Consider the following 14,514-nt stretch of genomic DNA (forward strand, 5'->3'; position numbering starts at 1 on the left):
GCAAAGCGCTGACTCGAAAGCTGCAATTATCACGCCCTTGACCAATGATGTCACGTATTCGAAAGCTGTAACTTTGTCATGAAGTTCGTGAGTTACCTAGATATAGAAGTTTCAGTTTCCTTCCTGGCCGCTCTCATATAAGTGAAAGACTCTTCAAAATGTCGTTCAACATCTATCAAATAAATAAATATTCATTTGTATGAGTTAGTGTATATTTGCAGCCTGTAACTTAGCGAAGTTAAGACGGATTCATATAAAGAGCTAAGCAGTAAACAGTCAAAAGGCATTTAGACCCCCTATTGCATTTGACCATAAAGTTTGAGGAAATATACAAAAAATCAATTAAGTTCCATAATTAAATTTTGAAAATGGGTTCAAGATATGTGATGTAAATACATAAGCTTACATAGTCCAGATTTAGTTGCGGACTGTAACTCTGCGATCGAGCAACGCAGTTGCGAGAGGTTAGGCCTACGGAGAAAAAGAGCAACAAATATGTCCGATTGACGGTAAGGACCATTTAGCGCCCTTCACACGGGCAATAAATCTTCCCTAATATATATCGATGTCAACCATGTGTTTCTACAAATTAACTAATTTGTTCTTAGGTTGGCCTGACCAAAAATTGCCCATGGCAAAAAGACAAATTGCAAAAAAAGTATATGTTTAGGGTATACCCTTTACTGCTATCGCCAACGTGAAAACTCACTAAATCCTATGGTATATAGGCTCGAAAAATGTTTTTCTTGAATAGACGTGATTGCCGTGGACAGTTTTGGTTCGCCGAGTTAGTTTATTAAGGACCACATGTTTGACGCCAATTTATGCTATAGGGAAGATTTAATGTCCCTGAAAAGAACGATACATGTTCCTTACCGTCAATCCAACACATCTGAGGCTGTTTCTTTCTGTAACTATTGCAACGGCGTTGCTCGATTTCAGAGTTACATTCCACAACTATCTGTACGACAATCTCGTAGCTTTACTGACGATGGCAAAATATAATGCTGACATAATGAATCGTCAGTCTTCGTGTGTATTGTACCCGTGAGATTTATCCGTGGATATGTACTGGGTTTTTAAAAGGGGTTTATTTTCGGATATAATTATTGCACGTTATTGGAAATGGACAAATAAATTTATATCAGCTACCACAATAGTATCTATAGCCACTATTAGGCCTCTAGGCTTATCTTCAGTTGAAGTTTTGCACATAATCTCCAATGGTTGGCTGAAAGTGTCACAGGAACATAGGATATAATGTTCTTTTAAGTCCTTGAATTCTAAACAAAGCATTCATGCAGAGCAGGGTGTTTACCTCCATGCATTCCGGAGGTCATCTTTCCCTAATATGGTAGGGCCTATATACGGTGGTGGTACATGTCGCTTGTATTGAGAATCAACCGTTTACAGAAATCATTGTGGAAAACACATTTTTGTGTTAATACCACAACCCATATCATCCGAATCATTGAAGATCATCCGTAAAACATTGCATGCTGGCCTCGTGTATATAGCTGGGAGTTTTTATCATTTAGTCTTCCGACCACTTAAGGGGTTTTGTTCAAATATGCAGGCCTAAAGCGTTCAGAACAGACGCTGTGATGACTGACAGGCCGGATGGCAAGATCAGGATTACGCGTTGAAATCAACAACCATGCGCTAGTGTATACATGCACTGAAATTTATTAGGAAATGAAAAAAATCTTATATAGCAAACGATTTAGTAAAACCAGCAAGAGGCGGCTCCCAATAAACCTACTTAATGATTTGTGAGAGGTAAAGAATACATTTAGATATCTTGAGAAATTTTTCAAATTTAGGCCTATATGTGGATAAAAAAAACAGGTTAATTTATTTCGAGTATCTTGATTTCATTTCGACGTAAGTGGCCAGTAAACGTTGTTCAGATGTTTGAAATATGTAAAATAATTTTTGTTCTCCACATATCAATCAAAATTAAAAAAAGAAGAAGCAATGATTTTCTGGATACCTGTTAGTCGAAATGAAATAGGCCTAAATATACCAATATATTAACTAAACGTTTGTGATATGTGATGGAGAAAACGATGGAGACCGGATAGTGAGATATTGGAAATGATTGTAGTTGTACTTAAACAGAGTGGGCAAACAGTTTACAAAAGAAGCGGTCACCAGCTCGACCTTACTTGACAGATGAAAATAAAGCAGCATGGTGCTGATGACTTAGGCCCTAATTTTCGTTATTCGTAAACGACCCCTAATAAATATTTTAGTATGTAAGGTATTTTCACCGTTTAAAAAACACACGGGGATTTATGTTCGTAAATTATTGCATTTTAAGACAGAATGGGATGAAAATTGTTGAAAAAGCATTTTGCCCAATCAGAGACGGAGTAGCGCACACGGAAATCCTTACTCGGTACTGGTGATCGCGATGTGGATTGAGTGAGTTGACCGGCTTGTAATTAATAACGTGAATGCCGGAATCGCTCAATACTGACAGCGCGTTACTAGATGCGTTTGTTGCTGTGGAAGATCTGATTGCAGATCTTTGAAGCTCAGGTGAAATTGTAGGACGCTATGGAGGGGAGTACGGAGGTAAAAGAGCAGGAGCCAGAGAAAGGGGGCGTGAAAACAGTGCAAGAGATTCAGCAGTGTTCTGAAAATGATGAGCTCAAGTTTGGCTTGTTGATAGGATTGATCAAAGTGGACCAGGTGTCCAGCAAGGATGTGTTGGACACCGTCCTTTACCTGGTGAGTTTTGCATGTCTGGTTTACCTGAGCATGTCTGATACATCTGCAGGAGGTCCTGCACATGGCAGTCGTGTTTGCCACCATGTCAATTGAACACAAAGTTCTACAAACATGCGAGAATGCATGTGTCCTTAACATCTCTTGAGTTCTCATCACCTAGTTAGTGAGAGAGACATTTTCTCCCCTGTAGTTTAAATTAAGGTAAACGTCCAGCTTTAGCCTGTATACTGAATATAGGACTGATCTTGAGTGATATAAACACTGCATCTTGTACAGGTGCAGGTGTGTTGAATTGCAATGTGGACATAAGTTAGTAAGCTGATGTTTTGTTTGTTATATGTTTCTAACTCCAGGTGTGTGACAAATCAATGTACAAATTCAGACCCAGAGTAGATTTTCTTGAAAGGTTAATTTTGATGGAAATTGAAAAGAGATTTCAAAAAACAGATTTTTGACAATATTTCTTCAGTAGACTTTATTATACAAGTAATATGTTGGATAGATGCATGTAGCTTTATTGCTAAGATTCTGACTGATACACTTGAAATTATAATGTGATAATTCCAAGAATACAGGAAATTTGACAAAAATTGAGTCAAGGCAGTTTATTTTTATTATCAAGATTGGCAAGTTGGGGTGGGGGTATGGGTGGGGGGAGGGGTGTTAAAATTAAAAACTGAGTGTCTCTTAATATTTGTATCATTATCATCAATTTCATGGATGTTGGGAGGTCTCCTTTGTTGTAAAGTCCACATTTACAGCATATTCATTTGTATGTTCATCAGAAAGGAAGTTTTCTGTGACATAACTCAAGTCGTGAAGACATACCTGATGTCACCCCATGACACACCATAACCCAAGTTTCAGGCCTCACACACGTTGAGATATAAATATCTGCCTGTGGTCAGGATGTAAATCTTTAAGTGGTATATTTCACATGTAGTCTCTGTCCTTTAGCCAAGGGGAAACCTGGTATTTCATATTACTGCTCTCCAAGGATACAAATATACAAGTGTACCTGTAAATGTTTGTGTATATATGTTGGGTGAAAGTCCCCAGGCTCAGTACACATCAGGTCTTTTATTTTGTTTGTCAAGGTGTTATATGTTTTGCATATACATATATATATATACATGAATGCATTATTATGTGGCACACAGTTTTAATCTCAAATAGGGAATTTATCATTCTATTATACCTGACAGTGCTTGTCCCAAGTTTGAAGTATTGATCTCCTAGGTGACAATTTTGGCATGTATACAGTGTAGGTAGGTATTGAAAATGAACAATTGGTAACACATACTTCAAAAATAGGGGCAAGGGTACACTTCTTGAAGTTATCCATTTAATAAGGACCACATCCTACCGAGACATAACTTATAGCATACATGTATATGTGTACCTTTATAAGGGCAGTATGAAGTGCCTATCCTGAAGAGACTAGGTATAGGGCTGTGCATTGATAGTGTCCAGTTTATTTATTTACTTGATTAGTGTTGTAACGTCCTACTCCACAATATTTCACTTTTACGATGGCAACCAGTATTATGATAGGAGGAAACCGAGCACAACCCAGGGGAGTGCTATTTATCAAGTATCCTAGCAGTTTCATGTAAACATTCTGAGGAGGGCTTCAGTAACATGTGAGGGGTTATTAAAGGTGCATGCTATGCTGGCTTCCTCTCCGGCCGTACCTTGGAAGGTCTGCCAGCAACCTGTGGATGGTCATGGGTTTTCCCCGGGTTCTGCTCAGTTTCCTCCCACCATAATGCTGGCCACCGTCGTATAAGTGAAATATTCTTGAGTATGGCGTAAAACACAAATCAAATAAATAAATAAATCAAGTAAAGGTGCATGCTTATGCCAGATGCATGTACAAATACGAAAACAGACCACAAATGCAAGTGTCACAACAATCTTCATAATGACTGCCTGTTCACAAATGGTGTTTGTGTGTTGTTTTTGTTAAGGCCGTGTTATGGACTCAGTTGATTGCTAGGATAAGACATACAGTAATTTAACACAGGCACTCATCAAGAAAATCAGTTTCTTGAGATTTTCATGTTGTCTGTCAGGTACTTCTTCACCAGGTACTCTGCAGCTGAAACAGTAAGAACTGGAGACCTCAATCTGTAGGGACTAATTGACATCTGTGAAAACAACAGTTACGTGTATGCCATTGCTCAGTCATTTTTTATTTCCCATGTCAGACAGGACCATGTTTGGGTACTTAAACATGGTGAATGTGATATTTAACACTTGTCTGTTATTAATTTACTAGCAAGGTATTGGTGGATATGAAATATTTGCTTTTGAAAGTAGCTTCATCTCTGCTTGTGTATCAATTATTTTCCTTGAAATATTAGATGGGAGACGTTCGTGAGAAACAAACAATTAATTAACACTGATCTTTATATGTCTGAGCCAGTGAGTTCTGACCTGTAGGTATTAATTTCAAAGTTTAAAAGATTTTTTGGGTGTTGATAGTGTGACTTTTTTCTGTAATTTTATATATCTGTATGTAATTTGTAGTGCGTTTGTGGCTTTCTAAAATCAAAGAGATTTGACAACTTGCATACAATATTACATTGGATAATTATGAATATTTATATTAAATATATTGATTGAATTATTTTCACAAAGAAATCCATAATCGTATACAAGAATCGGAGAGACCTGTTAATAACATTTTTTTCTCCATGTGTATGTATATATATATGTATATGTACATATATACATGTGCAAAGAATCGATGATTTTGTTGTGAAGATTCCAACAGCATTGGTCTTGGGAGTTCTGCCTTTGTTTGCTATAGATGTAATGTGGGTATAAATAGTGTGTGAATGGACTTACCCATCTATGCATGACAAGTCGCGATGTGTCAGTTGGTTCACCTGGAGCCATGTGGTTTGTCTGTAGCTGTTACTGGGTTGTGCTTTATCAGCCAGCCTGATCCTGGTTAAGAGGGTTAATCACCTTACCTGGTCTAGATCACCTGCCATTAGCATATGAACCATCATATGAACCATCAACTGTGTGTAATACATTAAAGCATACATGTAATGCTTTGGTTTTATTTGTTAATGTGCAGAATATCATGTGTAATAATATATAACAGAACAAAGAAATTTTTTCAACTTTCACTCTGAAGGGTAAAATTGGCTTCAAAGTTCAGCTTTCTTAAGGCCCCAGCAGTCAGTTTGGAAATTAAGTGTCTTGCAGTGGCGATATCAACAATGATCTTTAGGGGGTGTTCACCGAGTTCTCCAAGCAAGATTAACGATGTAAAAAATCCGACCTTTGACGGAAAATACACATAATGTAGAGGGGTAATTAACGGGTATAAAAATACCTCCAAAATGAAATTTTTCTGACAAAAATTCTGGGGCATGATTTTCTTCATTTGGTATAGGAACATAACCTTTGTTTTAGAGTTCCTTTTCATGTATCCTTGAAGTCAGTACTGTGTAATGCAAGAAGTAAGGTGTAATGCAAACATTGAAAGTACTGTGTAATGTAAGTAAGGTATAATGCAAACATTGAAAGTACTGTGTAATGTAAGTAAGGTATAATGCAAACATTGAAACTAATGTGTAATGTGAGTAAGGTGTAATGCAAACATTGAAACTACTGCGTAATGTGAGTAAGTACATGTACTGTGAGAACATGGGTACTGGGTCTTGTTGGCAGGGCAAGCTAACTTAGAAACATCTTTCAAACCATCCATGGACAGTAATTGTTAAAGCCTTAAGGCAGTAATTATCGATACTTTATTATACATGCGCAAGTATAAAGCAGAGTTTTCTTATGTTCTCAAAAGGACTATTCCTCAATATCAAATGGGAAAGAAAATCAGATGGAATCAAATTTTACTTTCAGCATCAGATAATAATTGTTTTGTGTCCAGAAATTCATTTCCTTCTTGTGAGTTCATTCAGATATATTTTACACCTTTTCCTGTTTAAAATCTCTGTAATGCTTCCAGGGGGACCCCACAGTATTTTTTCCTATTTTGCTCGATCACGTTTTTTAAATTTTTTTATTGTCAAAAATCAAATAAAGGACTAAAAAAATTCTTGATAGGATTCTTGATAAAATACATAAATGTGTGGGCCTGAAATGATAAACTGAATATTGAATCCAGTGATAATTAAATCTGGATGTTGGGCATTTGAGCCTTGTGCAGATTCTTTAGCCTACATTTCAGGTCCTGCTTTATTGTTGCTGCTGGATGTGAACATGCTTCGGGGAAAATGAAATACTTTGTACATCATGCAATGTACATTTTGAGAGGATCTTTTGGTGTCAGGAAGTAATCCCAAATCACAAAAGCCAAAGTAAATGTGACATCTGCTTGTGACGGTGATGCTGATACGCGATGTGTGGCTGGCATTGGGTTGAGGCTTAATTCATTTAGTTGTATTGCGTGAAAATATTTAACGCAGATGTTTTCATGACTTTTTCGCATATCAAAGAACGCTTTGAAAAAAAAGCTTTCAGTGCGTTCTTTTTGATACAGGGTGGTCAGACATAACTTAGATGTACTATAGTACTTTGGGAGGGTAGGTCCATTTCAGAGCTTCGCAAAAAGAATAATTTGATCGGTCTATACAGGACTGTGCCCTCGGAATAAGCCTGAATAAAGGTCTTCCAAAGATGGGAAAAGGCTGAATAATTACTGTACATCACTGTCTATAAAAACATGCGTTGTTGCTAACACATGCTCTCCTTTTGAATATTCTGCACCTCTGTCCAGAAGGACACCACATGAGTTTTCAAAGCCGGCTTACTGTAAATCCATGAAGGTTTTCTTACCGGCTTAGCACGTCATTTATATTGCAGTCGCAGTTCCGTGTAGGTGCAACCACGTGCGCATGCAGCTACCTCTTGAGGCCTGGAAGTTCTGCGTGTGTGCTGTTGACAGACATGAAATTGCTACTTTTTTGAATAATCCATCTCATTGAATGAAGATTACACATGTTTACATTCACCTACTGTAATTCTTCATCCTTTTTGTATGTTTGCAAGCATATGCTGAGAGTATTGTTCTATGTAGATCGATAAAATTATTATTATTTTTTTTTTGGTGAAGCCCTTAAATTGGCCAAACAGCCAATGTTCTTTTCAGAATCATACATTGTGACCGACCTCACTGGCACAGTTGGTAGAGCGTCCGCTTCGAGAGTGGTAGATCCAGGGTCAATCCTGGGTCAAGTCACACCTAAGACTTTAAAAGAGGAAGTGATAGCTTCCTTGCTCGATGTTCAGCATGAGGGGGCAGTGCAACTACTGGTTGACCAGTATCAGTATAATGGCTGGGGCGCTGCGGTTTACTTGCCTTCGGTAAGACATCTCAGTGATGCAGCACTAGAAAAAAGAGCGGTGGAAATCCGTCCTGCAACAAAGAGACACATTACATGCATTCTAAGGATTCCTTCCTCGTCATATGACTGAAAAATTGTTAAGTATGACATTAAACCTCAAGCACTCACTCACTCACTCAAAATCATACATTGTACTGAAAGTTGCTCTTTCATATGAAAAAAGGTTGAGGAATTAGGGTAACTTAATAATATGATTATTGTTGTTTAAAAAAGCGGAAATACCAGACCATGTAGTGTCGGTGACTGTTATCCCTAGGAGCAAATATTTGGAATTATTTAGACTAGTTATAGTATTGTAACTTGCATGTAATTACATTCAGCTCCGGGCATAGTCACTGAAATATTGCCAATGTTGCCACAGTCATTAGCCAATAATCATTTTCATTCTACTTCGCGGAATGAGAGCAATAAATACATGTACAGCTGTAATGTTGGCTTTTTAGGTTCTTGTAACTCATTCACTATGATACAAAATTTTCTTGGCTGCTCTACATGCATTCTTCTTAATGCATTGGTGATTTATTTAGTTATTTACTTATTGCATTCATATTTTATGCCGTACTCTAGACTATTTCTATTATTCTACGACGGCCAGCATTATGGTGGGGGAAACCCCGGGCACAACCCAGTGGAAACCCACGATCATCCACAGGTTGCTGTCAGACCTTCCACGTAGGGCTGGAGAGGAAGCCAGCATGAGGTGGACTCAAACTGGACTGGCCATCGAGTAAGAAAACAGTTGTAGAGTGTAATAAACTATGTATGTATGACAGAAAGATAAAATCCTATGCAATGAGACTTTTACGGTGATGTGTTAAAACCTAGACTCGGCTCAAGCTTTACCAGGAAGTTTGTTGTTCATGTCAGATATATGTATGATATTTGAATAACATGGCATTTTTTTTCCCCATAAAGCTCCCTTGGGCTACTTGCACAAACAGTTTTTTTTGAACTGGAACTAATAGTTAAAACTTACAGCTGGATAAAACTGTTGTAATTTAATTACAAGGTCTAAGTCTGAAGTTTGCACACATTGGCTTCCGATAAAAAAAAAATAACACAAAATTTCAATCTGACTGGTAAACATGTTAAAGCATTAACAGTTTTATCCAACTCTTTGAAAGATGAAAAACTTCAAATGGCAGACTGGTCCCTGGGCCTTGAGTCTTCTAAGTTTTCTCAACAAAGAAATTTGATTACTGCAGAACATGTCGTTGCTTTTCTTTTCAGCTCCACAACATGGATAGAAAGTACTGTCTGCGTGGACTTGTAAATGTACTCTATACATTATTAATTCGACTTCTATTAACTGTACAAGAGTCTGGTGGTGGTGTTGTTAGCTCACCTTGCCATATGGTGGAACTGGGTACAGATAATAAATCAGTTAGCTTGTAGGGTATAAAATGAATAATACAGCTTGACATGATGAACGCACATTGTGTAAGGGGTACAGTACATGTGTAGATGCAGTGATAAAAGACGGCTGCCACATAGCTGCCAAGCTGTCTCTCTGCTATAAACCTAGGACATAGGTATTAGAGAAGGTTTCATAACAATCGCTGCAGAACATATTGAAACCCCAAGCGGCGAGGAGATACGGACATTTGGTTGATGACCCAAACGTGACTGCTGACATCATGCGGTGTTGTCTGTCAAGTGCAGACAAATTGCAGAGGGAAGACCGGGAATGAATTCAGCCCAGGCAATCTCGGCTGATTTGTGAATTACAAAACACAGCGTCATGTCCTGATGTTGTGTGTTTGACGCAGTGGTATTCATTGATCTTGATATTCTTTTAGTTCAGGAATTTCACCTGTTCTCTTGAGGAGATTATGTTGTCATTTTTGGGACTTGTAATTGTGTAGTAGAGAACAGCCTGGACTGGACCAGTCAGAGTAGCCATTCAGCGAGAAAAGATACACTATCTATTACCTTTCCCCGACGGGTATTACAGCTCAAATCTTGCTCCTTAAGGCTCATATTTGTTTGTATATGTAAATTAATGTCAAACAAAATGTTTTGGCTTTTTTTTTTTTTTTTTTTTTTTTTTTTTGACGCCTTGTTAATTTGTGTGAATTACAATGATTGATGAAGCTAAATCATTTCAGGTGTGATGTTGTGAATAGAAATACAGTAGTTTGTGTTTGAGAAGGTTACTTCACGTGTAGAAAAACATCACGTATATGTGTATTCCTGTGGGGCATCTTGAGGATGTTCAGAATTTTTTTTTTTCTAGCTCTTGAAACCCTAAGCAATCCAATCTTGTCGCCCACTAGGTGATAAATGTAACATTAGCCATACTATAAAGTTAAATATCTAGATGTACAGTGTGTTATGACTGTTGAAATTAATACATGTAGATACATGTACTTATGACAATTGACCAGAGAAGGAATGAATGAATGATTATGGCTTAATGCCACATCGGCAATTTTGCAGCCATATCGTGGCGAGACCACAGAAGAAAACGCTAACTCCAGTTACTTGTACGTATATAAAAGATTATCGTAACTGGACACAGGTTGTTGAAATAGGACGTTACAACATCACTTTACGGCTTGATTGTTACTTATGTACTGCCATCTTCAAAGAATGGCAAGTAACCCTACCATGTCGTAGATCCACAATGTCATTTTGCACTGGGGCGTCACTGCTGTTGAACCTGCTGTAGTAACTCAGATACTGCGTATTGGTCAACACTAATCAGTTCATGGTTCTGAACTGGTACTACAAAGAAACAGATACAGTAGATACTTTCAAACTCATTTAACACAGGAAAAAAAAATTAATAATAAAAAATAATGTCAAGAAAATGAAGAATTTTTGTTTAAAACTCAGAGAATGTCTTGTGTTGTGCTGCTATTTAAATGTCGAGTTGTCACCGGCTTTTTGAAGGGTTGATACAATAGGTTGACTTAGCCAATTGACTGAATGGAACATACAGGCTATTCTGAGCCCTCTGATTTAATAGTGCCGAGGAAGAGTGGTCTGGGAGAGAGGAAACTAGTACCTGGGACCGATTAACGTCCCTCAGAATCGCTCTCCGACTGTCATCCACTGTCTACATTTAGCTGACCAGACCGTATAATTGGGTCAGGCAGTGATAATGCAGTTTTACACCCTCACTAGTCACTGGTGTTTTATGTAGCTACGGTCAGTGGACAACTCGGTGACCAGATCCTTCTGGTCAGCAGTTCATTTTGACTTAATTTGTTTTATAAGGTCAAGTGAGAGGTAGCTGCTGTAGGTCCCATCCTGGCCTATTGATCAACAAGAGTTCATTTATTAGATGATGCCTAGCATGTCTTCAATACCAAATCAGCATAAATATATATGTATACACAAGCATGCAAATATGTGTACATGATACCGGTGCCATTACCCAGCACACAAAAAACAACAGGAAGTCTGAAAATGGAAAACAAAGATAAAATGGACAGAAGTATGGCTTCAACCAGAAAATTCTGTTACAATGCATATTTTCTACAAATTAAGTTTTTCAGTTTTATTTGTATTTTTATACCCTCCTCCAACGCTGGAATAAAAATATTCCTTCTGTAGGTAAAACAAATATTTAAATTTTTCAGCGCTCAGATCTTTTATGTTGTGTTTTTGCCTGGCAAATTTGACAAACAAACAAATCTGTCTGCAGACAAACATTTTATGTGACTGCATGTGAAACCTGGAAGCTTAAGAACCTCACTAAGTTCATGTAATATCCAATATGGAAGGATTTCATGACAAGAAATGGCGGCCCAATTGTCTTGTATGGGGGATGATGTATTACCAACCTTCAGCATGGTTTGAAATAGAGTGTTATCAGCTGTGTCAGCAAATTTGTTTATTAGACTGACATTACACGTTATCTTCATTAGAAATAGCCTGAGAGCCAGATCTTCTCATGCATATTACATTACATCATGGCAATATTATGTAATACATTTTTTTTTTATTTCTATATATACGTTTGGGTCAGCTTACACTTGGGCCATGATGGGATTCTACAGTGTATGGTAATAATGAAAAAAGGGCTGCAAAAGTAGGGTAGACAACTCTATGCTGGCTGTTGGGTAGATTATATATGTAATTATGTATAGTGCATTTAATTTCTTATACTAGATCTGTCTACTTATACATGTATTTATAAGACATTTATGCCAACTTAGTCAGAGATTACTGCAATTATCTTGTCATTTTTCACCTGTGTCAATATGTAGCTGTACATCTTGGTTGTTGCATTGTCAGTATGTAGTATCACATATTAATGGTAAGTCTCACTGAAATGCAGACATTACCTGCACCTTGGAAATGCTACCAGGTTGTTAAGAGATACATGAACTAACTGTTTCACTGAAATACAGACAGTATTGCTGTACACTTTAATACAGGCCAGATACGTTCAGCTGGAAGTCCAACAATGTCACTGAAATATTGTACATATTGTAATGAAGAGTCTGGCAGTATCATTTTAAGATGAAAGGATTTGGGAGAGATGCGGACATTGTACAAGATGGAGCGGAATATTACAGATACACTGACAGTATCATGGAAGCAGTTTACACTGATAGTGAGTGAGTGAGTGAGTGCTTGGGGTTTATCGTCGTACTCAACAATTTTTCAGTCATATGACGATGAAGGAATCCTTAGGGTGCATGTAAGTGTAATGTGCCTCCTTGTTGCAGGACGGATTTTCACCGCTCTTTTATTTAGTGCTGCTTCACTGAGACGACTTACCGAAGGCAAGTAATTCGCCCCGCCTGAGCCATTATACTGATACGGGTCAACCAGTCGTTGCACTATCCCCTTCATGCTAAAGGCCAAGCGAGGAAGTTACAATTCCTCTTTTAAAGTCTTAGGTGTGACTTGATCAAGGATTGGTCCTGGATCTACTGGTCCCGCACTGATAGTGTGACGTAGACATACAAGTACAGGAATGAATTGTACAGTGACAGTTGAATACCATGTATAGTTTTCTAGTGAGATTTGGAAGTGATAACCCATGAGACACGAAGCATTGAGTGGGTTATGCAGGCATGGAACGACTGGTTGACCCGTATCACTATAATGGCTCGGGCAGGTTGGTTTACTTGCCTTCGGTAAGGCGTTTCAGTGAAGCAGCACTAGATAAAAGAGCGGTGAAAATACGTCCTGCAAACAAGAGGCACATTACAAGGACTCTAAGGATTCCTTTATTGTCATATGACTTAAAATTGTTAAGTACGATGTTAAACCCCAATCACTCACTCACTGAACTTGTATTGGAGTGTCATAGAACACGTTTCTTTTTTGATGTTATTGCATCTGAGTGTAAAATATCAAAATAGCAAAAGTGATATCTACATGTGAGTGAGTGAGTGAGTGAGTGAAATATGACATTTATCAGTGAACAAAATCCTGACATCCCACTTTGATGTGAATGATAATGAATGCTGTTACAGGTATCTCTGAATAGTTTACTGTATCAACTGAAGTAAAACTGAGGTATAATTATCCCTGGTCTTTGGGGCTGAGCAGGCTCAGACATGGATCTCATTGCCTCAATACAGTTTGACTCATTAGTGACACCTGAATCAGCATGTCACCTAATCCAGACAATCAATCTGTTACTCCCAATCATCAGGTAAAATTGGCCTCTCCGGTGCTACTGAAGAAGTGTATCAGTGTTAACTGATGAAATTGAGACAGCTGTGCCATCACGAAACCAATCTTGTTCACATGCCTAGTCAGGTTAAGCCTGAGAGATTTAAAATTGACAATTATGGTACATGTGCTGCATCACTGGCTTGGGCGAGTGGGTGGATTTTGTTTAGGTTTTGCGGCTGGGCAGGTTAATGTTAGACATACCACATGTCCATAGATGGGTGACATAGGAAATTAGAATTATTTGGACTCCTCGTTTTCACAACTTTCAACATGGGGAAAAAATACATGTAAACTAAAATGATCTGGACAGCCAGCTGAAATAAATGGCCTCAAAAAGGGCTGTTCGGACATCAGCTGTGACATTTAATCTGGCTGTAACCACATGTAGTGGAAAAATGCCAGCCAGCTCCTTTTTGTGTGAAGCTAAGGGTCTGATGCTTCATGCTTGAGATGCATTTTTCATTTTCTCACACATGGTATTGGTTTAGTGTTAGACAATGCTCACTGTGAAGTGGTTGTGTGTGTGTATGCAGTTGTTTTCATTGAAGTTATTTAAGGGCATTTATGACATTAAATGAGTGAAAGTGGACTTTCTGGCATGCACAAAGTGCTGAAGGGGATACACTGGTTTACCTTGATGGTGTAAGTGTATGGTGATCCTGGAGGGTGTCATGTCTGGTGTCTTCTGCAAGGTGCTCCATTGAGGCAGCACTAGCTTTAAATACAAGTATGTCGATGCAGTGATTGGCCT

General features: G+C 38.1%; 1 protein-coding gene across 2 annotated transcripts in view; it reads left to right on the top strand.

Annotated features, from left to right (window-relative positions):
• Positions 1-2,431: 2,431 nt before the first annotated feature.
• LOC135474026 (neurobeachin-like) overlaps positions 2,432-14,514 on the top strand; it is a 142,102-nt gene continuing 130,019 nt past the window's right edge. For both annotated transcript variants that reach the window (XM_064754008.1, XM_064754009.1), the window contains exon 1: positions 2,432-2,736. In XM_064754008.1, the coding sequence (XP_064610078.1) occupies positions 2,563-2,736 (174 nt within the window). In that variant the 5' untranslated portion in view covers positions 2,432-2,562. The remainder of the gene's footprint in view (positions 2,737-14,514) is intronic.

Source organism: Liolophura sinensis, chromosome 8 (assembly GCF_032854445.1).
Source record: "Liolophura sinensis isolate JHLJ2023 chromosome 8, CUHK_Ljap_v2, whole genome shotgun sequence".
NCBI lineage: Eukaryota > Metazoa > Mollusca > Polyplacophora > Chitonida > Chitonidae > Liolophura > Liolophura sinensis.